Here is a 13,226-nt window from a genome sequence, read left to right as displayed (position 1 = left end):
GGGTGGGGGCCCCACGTTCTGAACCACAGGACCTCAGGCCTGTGGTCAGAATCAGAAAAGTGCCTCCATATAAATCTGCTAGAAATGAAGGCCGTTTTTCTGGCCCTTCAACAGTTCTAACAGCACCTGGCGGGTCCACAGCAGTGGCTTACATCAACAAGCAGGGAGGTACCTTTTCAGAACACCTATCCCATCTTGCAGTAGAGATACTGAGGTGGACCGAAGTCCACTCGATTCCACTTTTGGCTTGCTTTATTCCGGGCAAAAGGCATGTGCTCGCCGACAGTCTGAGCAGAGCGTCTCAGATAGTGAGTACCGAGTGGTCTTTGGATCAAGTAGCCAACAAAGTCCTGACTTTGTGGGGTTCTCCGATTGAGGATATGTTCGCGACAGCGTTGAACTTCAAACTGCCGCTGTACTGTTCCTCAGTCCTGGACCCCAAGGCTCTCTGGCAAGATGCTTTCCAACAACGGTGGGACAACATCAATGTATACGCCTTTCCCCCGTTCTGTCTGATGAGGAGGGTACTCAACAAGACCAGACTATCGGTCAACCTCTCGATGACTCTCATAGCTCCGCTGTGGCATCACGCGGAATGATTCCTGGACCTTCTGCAACTCCTTACGGAGCCTCCGAGAGAACTCCCTCCGCCACACGAGCTACTCAAACAACCACACGCCAACATTTTTTACAAAGCCGTAGCTTCGCTTCGGCTTCACGCCTGGAGACTATCCAGCATCTCCTCGCAGAGAGAGGATTTTCGCAACAAGTTGCGGAAAGGATGTCTGGACACCTGCGAAAGTCATCCGCAGGAGTCTACCAGGCGAAGTGGAGAGTTTTCTGTGGTTGGTGTTGTGGAAGGGGTATCTCTTCACTCGATGCCACTATTCCAGCAATAGCGGAGATCTTTGTGTATATGCGAGAAGAAATGCGCCTTTCAGTCTCGGCAGTGAAAGGCTATCACTCAGCCTCAAGTCTAGCCTTCAGGCTCAAAGGAGTGGACATTTCCTCTTCACTAGAACTATCCCTACTCATACGTAGTTATGAATTTACCTGCCCTCAGTCGGAAGTGAGACCTCCTCCATGGCACGTGGTTCGAGTCCTCATGTCTCTTAAGAGACCTCCCTACGAACCATTACGCCAGGCTTCAGATCGCCACCTGACTTGGAAGACGGTGTTCCTACTAGCTTTGGCGTCAGCAAAGCGAGTTAGCAAACTTCATGGTCTCTTGTATGACATCGCCCATTCAAGGGGATGGGGGAGGTAACGTTCAGTTTCGTCCCTGAGTAGTGCCAGACCCTTACTTCGACTCCTTCCAAATTTCGAGTCTTCGTTCCGTAACAGATGACCCAGACCATCTCCTACTGTGCCCAGTAAGGAGTCTGAGGCTATACCTTAAGAGAACCGCTGCAGTTCGTCCCCAAGTGCGGGCTTTGTTTGTCAGCACTGGGAGATCGAAGAGGAGGGTTACCAAGAACACCATCTCAGCATGGATTCGAAAGGCCATCCATCTGTCCCTGAATCCTGACCCTCCTCCGTCACGTCGCCCTAGAGCTCATGATGTCAGGGGAACCCTGGCCTTCAAGAAAAACTTCTCAGTGACGCAGGTTCTGCAAGCAGGGGTGTGGAAGCGTCAAACGACCTTCACAGCCCACTACCTGCAAGACGTGCCCACAGGAGGCTCGATACGTTTTCTATCGGCCCTGTGGTGGCTGCACAACAGCTGGTTTAAACCTCAGGCTCCTTAATGGACAAGTAGCAGAGGGTTGAGGGCATTGTTACCCAGTTTTAGTCTGCATGAATGAAAAGGTATGCCTGGCCCTTATTCTTTTCTTCATCCTCCCCTCTCTTGGGGAAAGCAGCATCCTGGGTTCTCTGCACAGCTGACCTCAAAGCACTGCAGGTAAACCATGTTCCCTTGTGTTCCTAGTATTAAGTTAATACTGTCGTGTCCCCATACCCTGACGAGGTGGTATTGGGAGAGTCCTAGCCTTAAGTTTCTATCTAAAGAACTTCAGGTCAACTTCCTAGGACGAGTCGCACTTTCTCCTTCACACACAACTTACGTAGGCCGCAGCCCTTGCATAGCAAGGTGCGAGCGAGGTGCAGGGATTCTTTATTGTTGAATGCTGACACACTCAGATAATGAGTCCCCGGGCAAAGCCAAAAGCCAGTATGGCTGGGACTTGTTCCTCCCTTCCTAACGGTGAAGTCACCCACTTTAAATAGCGTGGTTTGTATTCCAGTTATGGAACAAATGACAAATTTGTAGATGATTTGTATTTTTCCTAACTATGCAAACTTTAGCTATTTAATCAAACTTGCCCGCCAGCCCTGTCCCCCATGAAGTCCTACCTCTAAGCAAAAGTGGAGCTAGAACACATGTGTGAGGGGGGAGGGTAGCTAACTACCCTCCCCACCCCCCGCTAACTAGCGGTGGGGTAATAATCCCTCGTTAAATTTTTATGGCTCGTCCTTTCAGCTACGCGAAAGTAATTACCCACTTTAAATAGCTAAGGTTTGTATAGTTAGGAAAAATACAAATTATCTACGAATTTGTCATGTTAGTGAGTCAAGTGGGATGGGGTCCGGTGTTTCTCCAGGGTCGACAGATAATTTTTGGTTGGGCTGTTTCCGCCTTGTTATAAATTTTAAGGCTATATACTCCAGCTTTGATGTAAATTTATCTTGTATGAAGAACTCCAGTTTGTATAGTGAGGAAAAAGACTATTAATTTGAAATATGTCATTTTGATTGAAATGCCTGGTATTGTTTTCTATTGAATTTTATGTTCTTTCTTTCATTACTTTATTACTTATATTTTTCAGTTAATGAAGACATAGACAAAGAAAGTAGAATACATAGCTTCACAACTGGTCAGGAGATTACTACAGTTGCAGTTGAGGAACCATCGTTATTAGTAGGAGTGACAGACAAGGTTCCTGCAGCATTACCCAGCCAAAACCCCTCCTCCACTGCCATCACCACCACAACTGCCACCACCACCACCACTGTATCTTCTTCTTGCACTTCTACATCCTCATTGTCAACTTCTAAAACTACCTCCACCGTTTTTGCTACTTCTTTGTCCTCTTCTTCCCCAAGGGAACCCATGCCTTTCAACTCTTCCCACAATAATAAAGTAGCTCTGACTCAACCAAATCTATTGGATGCTAAGACATTGTCCAGTATTTTGAACCAAAATAGCAGCAAGACTTCTATTCCATCTACATCCAATAGCAAAAATAATCTAAAGGTATGTACTATGTTGTCACTTTTGGTTGTATGATTTGACCACTATTACTACTACTGCTACTTGCCATGCAAACAGTACTGAAAGTATGTGTTCTTACAGAGATAGAAACCCACATCCATTAATAGGAGTATGATTTCAGCCAAGCAGGAAATTCAGCTGCTAAAATATATAAGGTGTTAGTAGTTACTGGCTGGTAACTGGGGGAAGCCCTGCCATCCATGCCAACTCACAATTCACTGAGTAGCCACTTTAGGTTTAATCTCCAAGTTGTACAGACATATGCTCTATGTTCCAAACTGGGCTTCTTGTATTTTCTTTTTATTTTAATATTGTTTAATTACTTTGCTAGTTATATGGAGAAACCACCTGTAGGAATGCTGTCTTGCCTCGGAGTTTCCAGCTGTCAGTCCAGGACCTTTGTGAGCAATTTGCCCATGGATTTCCATTCTTTATGGTCTTCTTGCTGGAGTCATGACTGCACATAGTGATTTCTATGTGTGGAATGTAGGGAGTGGTCATCTTCCTAGTGGCAAGAATATGGGAGAAGAAGGAAGTAGTAGTCTAAGCAAGATTTTCACATTTTGGGTCTTCCTTGAAGTACAAGAAATCCACTGGACACCCTCCCCCCTGCCCTGGTTCTCTGGCTTCTGATCTTTAGCTGTCGCCCCCCTCCAGATAGAGGACAGTTAAAAATGACACACTAGATATAACCTTATGGTAAGCCTAAAGTGAGCTGGCTTTATCTGCTTACCCTGGAGAAGCAGGTATTCCTTATTCTCTGAGTGAACCCAAAGAGTTAGTTTCAGGTTGCAACACCGCCAAGGACACTACAGCCATCATTAGATCTGGAAGGTATTCCATCAAAGGAAAGATTTCAAAGCCCTTGCAACATCTTAGACAAAGTGGTCTCTCCTTGATAACGTTTTGTTTCACTGCACTGGGGGGAGGAGCTCTTGGCATAATCCCCTCAGTCTTGCCCAGTTCACTAGATTAACCTTTACAGCAATGACCATTACCCTATATTAATAACCACATTGACATACACTAATGTTATAATAAAATTAGAGCTGACTGGGATAGGTTCAAGTTTCATACATGTCAAGTGCCTCCCTATAATTATTCAGAAGACATGATGGAACAAAATTTTCTTCAAGTTCTTTACACAAGCAACTGACAAATCTATGCCTCAGACTAATGCCTGACCAATGAAACACTCGGTCCCTTGGTAGTCAGATACGCTAACCAATTAATAAAAGAGCATACAATTGTAAGAAAATTAGAAACTTGAAAGATAGAAAATTTGATTATTGGTCCCCTTGTGTTGTGAATTACAATGAACAAACTGGTCGATTAGTTTATGTATTTTAATATTAATACTGAATTTAGAAAAGAGGTAATAAAAGGAAGGATTATATTGTGGCAAAAATGTCTAGTATATTAGAAAATACTTCAATGAAGGTGTGGCAGAAATTTAGAAAAATAAATGGTTCTTATAGCAGACCTGCAAGGCATGGTTTATTGCATGATTGGTTCACCGGTGCATGACACAGGCATTCTCAATTTCATCTCCTTTTACTCCTATCGGAGTGAACCATCTCTTTTCTCCACTTTCGACCTTAAAGAAAACAAGAATATGCTCTCATCTTTTTTATATTAAAGAAATATAGCTATACTCCGAGTCGGCATAAAGAACATGCTTTGGAACATATTCAAGGGGAAAGACCTCATTTTGCCTTATTATTTACACAGATTGCTGTGAATCATCAATAGATGATGGTTGTGTTACAGTATCCTCAAACAAGATTATTAATCTCTTTATATTAGCAATTTACATTATTAAGAGAATTGAAGATATGGCGAGCTATAAGTTTGTTATTTATACTGATTCAAGAAGTGCCATAGAAGACCTAAAGGGTTATACTCATAAGAACCAACTCTGTTGGGTGAATATTGAAATTTATAGGAGTCCTGTTCATGTTGGGTTTTCTGGTAAAAAAAAGCATATGTATATGCTAAGTCAATAAATTTACCAAAACAAGCCACTAAACTACCTGTGAAAATAATTTAACCCTCTTAAGGCATTTCATAACAGCAAATTGGCAGTCAGTGGAATAATGAATATTATAGTAAAAAGTTTAAAGAAATAGGGATAAGTAATTTTGACAATGTAACATATAGGTCATTCAAAATTTGCACGTTTTTAACGTGCACAGCTCATGAAGAAGTTCCCAGCTGCAGTGAGTGTAACACCTTTAACCATACAACATATTTTTAGTGATTGTAATGTTTTTATGCGATACTTATGTATTGGTAAAAATTTATTCATCACAGATTTGTTCCATAACTGGAATACAAACCACGCTATTTAATGGGGGTATTACTTTCGGCATAGCTGAAATGACGAGCCATTAATTTTTAACGAGGGTTAACTACCCACACCGCTAGTTTTTTTTTGGGGGGGGTAGGGAGGTTAACTTGCTACTGTTCCCCCTTACACACCTGTGATTGATCCCACTTTGCTTTCGGCTCGAATGGTGAACGGTCGTTGCTGTTATTTATCCTTGCCGACTTTTGGCAGCCATTAACACCATTTTGTTTTCTCTTTTTCTCTAAAGAGTGTGTGTGAGGTTGACTTCTGCGACCATGCGCACCTGGCTTGGACTCTCCGACCGCCCCTGTGGAATATTTGTCGGCAGTCGTGACTGATCCTCACGCCCTTTGTCCCTCTTGCAGAGGTCAACGGTGTGATAGTGTCAACAAGTGTTGAGAGAGTAGGGAGTGGTCTTCCTACCAGTGGGAGAGGTTTTTGCGACGGTGCAAGAAGTAGTCCAAGCGGGATATTTCTCCTTCGAAAGTTGCTTTCGAAGGTAGAAAAACCCAAGGCCTCTTCTTCCCTCGCCCAAACCTCCTCCGAAGCTCCTACTCGGTCGGCCTCTTTCGAGAGACCGTCGAGTAGTAGCGTAGACCAATTTATTTCTGACCAACCCCGTGTCTCGAGAGATGAGGTTGCTTCCCCCCAGCGAAGCAGCACCACCTCTCCCCCCGGGGGAGGCCTTGTCACTAACTAATGTATTTCAGATTTGGTCCTCCTTGGGGCTCACGGGTTCGCCCTCCAAGGAGGCCCTGCTTGATTTCATCCGCATGGGTGCTTCTGTCAAGCAATCGTCGCCCTCAGAGGTAGATCCTCTGACTTGTCGACGTTGTTGTGTCAGAGGTGTTTCATGCGATATCACCCATCTCCTCTGCCACTCCAAACTCTACAACTGCGCTTACGCGCCATCAGTCTCCGATCTTCAGTGTTCTCCTGTGCGCCATGTGCACATGCGCCCACGATCACCTGCGCACACGCTCAGGATCGCCTATGCGCCAGCACAACACTGCACACTTGCGCTCACACGCCCATGATCTACGCGCCAGCGCTAGCACTCTCCTGCGCGGCAATATTTTCTGCGCACCAGCGCTCTTGCGCGCCAACATGTGTGCCCCCACATCACCTGTGCACCAGGGCTCTCCTGTGCGCCATCTTGCGCGCCAACCAACGCGCTAGCAAAAACCTGCACGCCATCACTCTCCTGCACGCCATCACACTCCTGCACACAAGTTCGTAGGTGAGGCGACAACAACGTTGCCGTCTTCCCCTGCGCGACAGCGCTCGCCAGACCATGTGCGCTCACCTGCGCGCCCTCTTTCTCCTACGGACGCGCGCTAAAACTCTCCCACACGCCCGTGCGCCAACACTCTCCCACACGCCCGCGCGCTCATCATGATTCTCCTGCGTGCCAACGTTCTCCTGCGCGCCAACACCATTATTCTCTCTTGCTTGAGCACCGATATTCTCCCACGCGCAAGCATGCGCACCAACAGGCATGTCATCCGGCAAGGTCGCCATCGCCTCATTCCCCTTCCCGCAAGCGCATACCATCGCGCATTGTGTGAGAAGGGAAACAATTTCATGCAGAGGGGTTCAGGATCCCTAAGCTACCTTCTAAGGCAAACCCACCTATTCCAGTAACTCCTCCCAGGGAACCTTCTGTCCCTTTCCCTGCGAGGGATCTGTCTGACACAGTGCATCTGTCAGTCAGCAGCCCTGGTTCAGTGCCTTAATCAGAGCCGTAACCCAGGCTTTCAACCCTGTCCTGTCTGATCGTTCATCAGAGCGACCTATAGCTATAGATCTAAGGCATGGAACCATGGCTTCCTCTACTCCTTTGAAGAGGAAAAGAGGAGTTTCGGACGCGGTCACTTCCCCGAGGGCGAAGCTGACTTCATGCAGACCATCGAGGCAAGTTCCTCCTGTTTCTCAGACAAACTCTCCATCCCTGTCGGACGAAGATCTCCCGTCACCTAGTGAACCACGCGGAGAGAGACTCCCCCATCGCATCAATGAAGGAAATCTCTCTTCACACCGAGAGTTCCCCGCAGTCTGAGAACAGAAGGGACATGCCACACACATCAATGTTGAAGTCTTACCTCCCTCCCCAGAAGGAATCCAAAGACTCCAAAACCATGCCGAAGTCCTCCACTAGGGCTAGAATGGACCCAGCCAGCCACTCGGGGAATGTCCGCGACTCTCCCCAAGAAAAGCCTTTGGGGACAGAAGGAGATTTCGCTGCAAGTCCTGCAACAGGAGGATACCAGCAGGAGTCAGTACATGCATTCTGGCAGGTTCTGACTCTAATTAGGGTTCTCAACGGGTTTTCCTACCCAGAGATCCTGCCTCGAGAGGGCAAAGATACAGTCCTAGACCGCGTCTTTGGTACTCAAAAAACCCTCTTAAGACCAGTGCAGCCCTGCCCTGGTCTAAGGGGGGAAGAGTACCAGGGACAAGATCGCCCAGCAGCTCTCCGAGTTTTCCTCCTCCAACCGTTACGGTGCCAGGAACAAGCTCCTTCCCCCTCCTCGCGTACAGCAGAGGAGGTACTTCAAGATCCTGGAGGAGCTCAGTTCAGCTGGAAGAGCTAACCAGGGGAATCCCTCTTGAGAGATTCTCCAACCGACAGGTCTCGTTCTCATCAGCCGAGATCCTTAATCAGGAGAAGGTCATGAAGTAAGCTATGCAAGCTACTTCGTGGCTTGATATCTTAGGTATCCTGATACGATCCGAGGATTTCTCCAAGGAACGTACCAGGAAAGCTATGGAAACCTTCCTTCTCTCAGGTACTCGCACGATCAAGTTTCTTGCCCACCAAGTCTCGAACTTGTGGGCAAATACCATCTCGAAACTTCGAGATGCAGTAGCTGAGAGGTTCCACCAGAAGGTCCCTAGCATCAAGATCAATAGGCTCAGACATTCCTCCATAAAGAGGGGTCCCATCTGTTTGAGCCTAAGGACGTGGAAAATGCTGCTGAGAGGTGGAGGAAGTCTTATCAAGACTCCCTCATCCATTTGGCTCTAACATCTAACCCCTATAAACCTCCAGCACCAAAGCAGCCCCGTCCAACCAAGACCACAACGATGACAAAAACTGCTGCGAAGACAACTGTGTCTAAGCCCTTTCTTGTCAAAGACAGGAAAGGCAAAAAGGCCTTGGGGGGGGGGGGGGTTCCTAGAGGGAGCAGCCGAGGCCGCAAACGCTAGGATAGGCAGTCCCCCTGCATTTCCACCAGTGGGGCGATGCCTACAAAGTTGCGTAAACAGGTGGGAGCGACTTGGGGCCAATTCCTGGACAATCTCCGTGATCAGTCTAGGATATCGCGTCCCGTTCATAACATCTCTACCTCCCCTGACCAGGAATCCAGTGTCATTGAACTCCCTTGCCATGGGATCGGCAAGGGGGCAAGCCCTCCGGGCAGAAGTCCAAACCCTGTTGAAGAAGGGCGCTCTCCAAGAGGTCCTAGACGGATCCCCAGGTTTCTTCAGTCGACTCTTTCTTGTAAATAAGGCGTCTGGAGGCTGGAGACCAGTCATCGACCTCTCACCTCTGAACAAGTTTGTCAAACGAACTACGTTCAGTATGGAGACAGCAGACACTGTCAGACTAGCAGTAAGGACGCATACTTCCAGATCCCAGTCCATCCGTCTTCAAGGAAGTACAGTGGAACCTCTACACACGAACGTATCTACATCCGAATTTTCCAACATCCGAAGTAAAATTCGAGCAATTTTTCGACTCTACACCCGATTTTTATTTCGACACAAGAAGTAAGCAATTTTCGTCGTACCGGTTGTATCAAAATTTTTCGACACGCGAAGTACAATTCGAATACGTTCCTCCTCTACACCTGAATTTTTTTTCGACACCCGAAGTAAACAATACCCGTGCACGTAGATGGTACTCATAGCGCCGGATGTATTTTTTATTTCAACCGATAGAAGGCAGCATTTCTACCTCGGAGGGACCCTCAATTAGCGTGGCTTGGGACATTCCTCTGTTCTCGTCGGCTTCGTTTGGTTGTGCCCTGTGCGTTCTGCTATTAACTGTGTTTTAATCGTGATTTTTTACGTTCATCCTTTTACAGTATTTTACGTAAATCATGGGTCATAAAAGGCTTAGTTTCGCAAGTGGTAGTGGTGAGAAAAGGAATAAGGAAATGCTTTTTTTAGAAGTAAAGCAAGGAATTATTGAAAAGCATGAGAGAGAGAGAGAGAGAGAGAGAGAGAGAGAGAGAGAGAGAGAGAGAGAGAGAGAGAGAGAGAGAGAGAGAGAGAGAGAGAGGGGGGTGACGAACTTACTACAGAGGAGCTCAAGAAACTCCATGCTATGTCTGAGCACATGAGTGATGACAAGGAAGAGATCGAGGAGGTAGAGCATGTGTTAGGTTCGGTGCAAATAAAAGAGGTGTTAGGAAAATATCAAGACGTGGTCGACTTCATCGACAAATACCATCCAAAGAAATTGCAGGTTTGTCGTGTAGTTGCGCAGTTTGATGATGTTTCCCTAACTTATTTTCGAAACATTCTGAAAAGCTGTACCAAGCAACTTTCTATCGATAGCTTCTTTAAAAAAAAAACTGCGAAGCGAACTCGTGATGAAGAGGAAGGAAGTGGTTCAAAGAAAACGGAAAAGATTGAAGAGAAAAAAATTCAATCAATTTTAAGTGTAGAGTGAAACTGATTAAAATTAATCGTCAAAAAGAAAAAAGAAATGTAAAAAAGATATAAAATATAGAAATAAAGAAAATAAATAAGATAAGTTAGGTTAAAGTTCACTTAGTGTAAGTTAGAATAAGTTACGGTAGTGTACGTTTATCATAGTCAACCTCTCTACCTCAACGCCGCCCGTCCGTCTCCTCTCTGCGTAGAAAGACCAACACCTGCGCTGGACTTTCTAAGGTAAAGGGACGCTAAACACCCGTTTCTTATTTATTATTTCTTGATAATTATTCTTTTTTAACATGTCTATTATCTAATTTAGAGTGCATATTGTCATGTGTAATTGTGTAGTAATTTATTAAGGAGTTATCATAGGTTTTTGGGCTCAACCACGGATTAATCCTATTTCAATGTATTCTTATGGGAAAATTCGTTTCTACATCCGAACATTTTCTACATCCGAAGTCGGTTGTGGAACGGATTAAATTCGTATGTAGAGGTACCACTGTACTTAGATTCAGCCTAGACAACAGAATATACCAGTTCAAGGTGCTGTGCTTCGGTCTTTCCACAGCACCACAAGTCTTCACCAGAGTGTTCACCCTAGTGTCATCTTGGGCACACAGGATTGGCATCCATCTCCTCCGTTATCTGGACGACTGGCTAATCCTAGTAGACTCGGTGTCAACCCTACTTCAACACTGAGACAAACTTCTGAGACTTTGCCAGGATCTGGGGATCATGGTAAATCTCGAGAAGTCCTCTCTGCTTCCCACTCAAAGACTGGCATACTTAACCATGATTGTAGACACCATTCTCCACAAAGCCTTCCCATCAGACGACAGGGTAGCAAGGCTGAGAAAGGTCGCAAGACCTTTTCTTAGACGAAAAGAACTTCTAGCCCAATCGTGGCTACGTCTTCTCGGTCACCTTTCATCGCTGGCCCGTCTAGTTCCCAATGGTCGCCTCAGGATGAGATCCCTCAGTGGCGACTCAAGTCCCGGTGGAATCAAGCACATGACTCCCCGGACATCCAGATGCCCATGTGACCTGCGGAACTGACAGACCTCCAGTGGTGGGTGACAGACGAGAATCTACGAAAGGGAGTGGACCTTCTCGTCCTCCCCCGTATTTGATGCTGTTTTCAGACGCTTCATAAAAAAGGGTGGGGGGCCCACGTGCTGCACCACACGACCTCAGGTCTCTTGATAGTCAGAAAAGTACCTCCACACAAATCTCCTAGAGATGAAGGCCGTCTTTCTGGCCCTTCACCAGTTCCAACAGTTCCTAGCAGCCACTCTGTGGTGGTGATGAGCGACAACACCACAGTAGTGGCCTACATCAATAAACAAGGAGGTACTTTTTCGCAGCAACTCTCTCATCTAGCAGTAGAGATACTGAGATGGGCGGAAATTCACTCGATATCACTGTCGGTACGCTTCATTCCAGGCAAAAGGAATGTGCTCGCCGACAACCTGAGCAGAGCATCTCAGATAGTGCGTATCGAGTGGTCTTTGGATCATCTAGTAGCCAACAAAATCCTGACACTGTGGGATTCTCCCACTGTGGACCTCTTTGCAACGGCCCTGAACTTCAGGCTCCCGCTGTACTGTTCCCCAGTCCCGGACCCCAAGGCGCACCGGTAAGATGCTTTCCAACAATGGTGGGACAACATCGACGTTTACGCCTTTCCCCTGTTCTGTCTGATGAAGAGGGTACTAAACAAGACCAGAACATCGTTCAATCCTTCAATGACCCTCATAACTCTGCTATGGCATCACGCAGAATGGTTCCCGGACCTTCTGCAACTCCTAACGGAGCCTCCAAGAGAACTTTCTCCACGACACAATCTACTCAAACAACCACATGCCAACATCTTCCACAAACCCGTGGCTTCGCTACGACATCACGCCTTGAGACTATCCAGCATCTTCTCTCTGAGAGAGGATTTTTGCAACAAGTTGCAATCAGGATGTCTGGACACCTGCGCAAATCATCAGCAGCAGTCTACCAGGCAAAGTGTAACGTCTTCTGTGGTTGGTGTCTTGGAAGGGGTATCTCTCCACTCGATGCCACTACTCCAGCAATAGCGGAGATCCTCGTGTATTTGCATGAAGAAATGCGCCTATCAGTCTCGGCAGTGAAATGCTATCGCTCAGCTTTAAGTCTCTCCTTCAGTCTGAAAGGAATGAACATTTCTTCATCGCTAGAACTTTCTCTACTCATACGTAGTTATGAACTTACTGCCCCCAGTGAGAATTGAGACCTCCCCATGGAACCTGGTTCGAGTTCTCAGGTCTCTTAAGAGACCTCCCTATGAACCATTACGCCAGGCAACCGATCGCCACCTGACTTGGAAGACGGTGTTCCTGCTAGCTTTGGCCTCGGCCAAGCGAGTCAGCGACCTTCATGGTCTCTCATACGACATCGCCCATTCAAGGGGATGGGGAGACGTAACATTCAGCTTCGTCCCCTTCCGGATTTTTAGTCTCCGTACTATAACAGATGACCCAGACCATCTCTTACTATACTCAGCAAGGAGTTTGAGGCTATACCTCAAGAGAACAGCCACAGCCCGTCCTCGTGTGCCTGCACTATTCGTCAGCACAGGAAGGACCAAGAGGAGGATCACAAAGAACACCATCTCAGTATGGTTTCGCAGGGTCATTGACCTTGCACTGATTCCAGACCCTCCTCCGTCACGTCGCCCCAGAGCACATGATGTCAGGGGCATAGCTACGTCCCTGGCCTTCAAAAGAAACTACTCAGTATGGCAGGTTCTTCAAGCTGGGGTGTGGAAATGTCAAAACACGTTCACATCCCACTACCTGCAAGACGTGACTTGATACGTTTTCTATCGGTCTTGTGGTGGCTGCACAACAGCTGGTTTAAAACCTCAAGCTCCTTATTGGACAAGTAGCAGAAGGTTGAGGGCAT

General features: G+C 46.7%; 1 protein-coding gene across 3 annotated transcripts in view; it reads left to right on the top strand.

Annotated features, from left to right (window-relative positions):
• Nucleotides 1-13,226, top strand: part of LOC137643975 (la-related protein 1B-like) — a 798,692-nt gene that overhangs the window by 138,676 nt on the left and 646,790 nt on the right. For all 3 annotated transcript variants that reach the window (XM_068376809.1, XM_068376808.1, XM_068376807.1), the window contains one exon: nt 2,829-3,256. In XM_068376809.1, the coding sequence (XP_068232910.1) occupies nt 2,829-3,256 (428 nt within the window). The remainder of the gene's footprint in view (nt 1-2,828; nt 3,257-13,226) is intronic.

Source organism: Palaemon carinicauda, chromosome 7, assembly GCF_036898095.1.
Source record: "Palaemon carinicauda isolate YSFRI2023 chromosome 7, ASM3689809v2, whole genome shotgun sequence".
Classification (NCBI taxonomy): Eukaryota; Metazoa; Arthropoda; class Malacostraca; order Decapoda; family Palaemonidae; genus Palaemon; species Palaemon carinicauda.
This window is presented reverse-complemented; position numbering and strand designations above follow the sequence as displayed.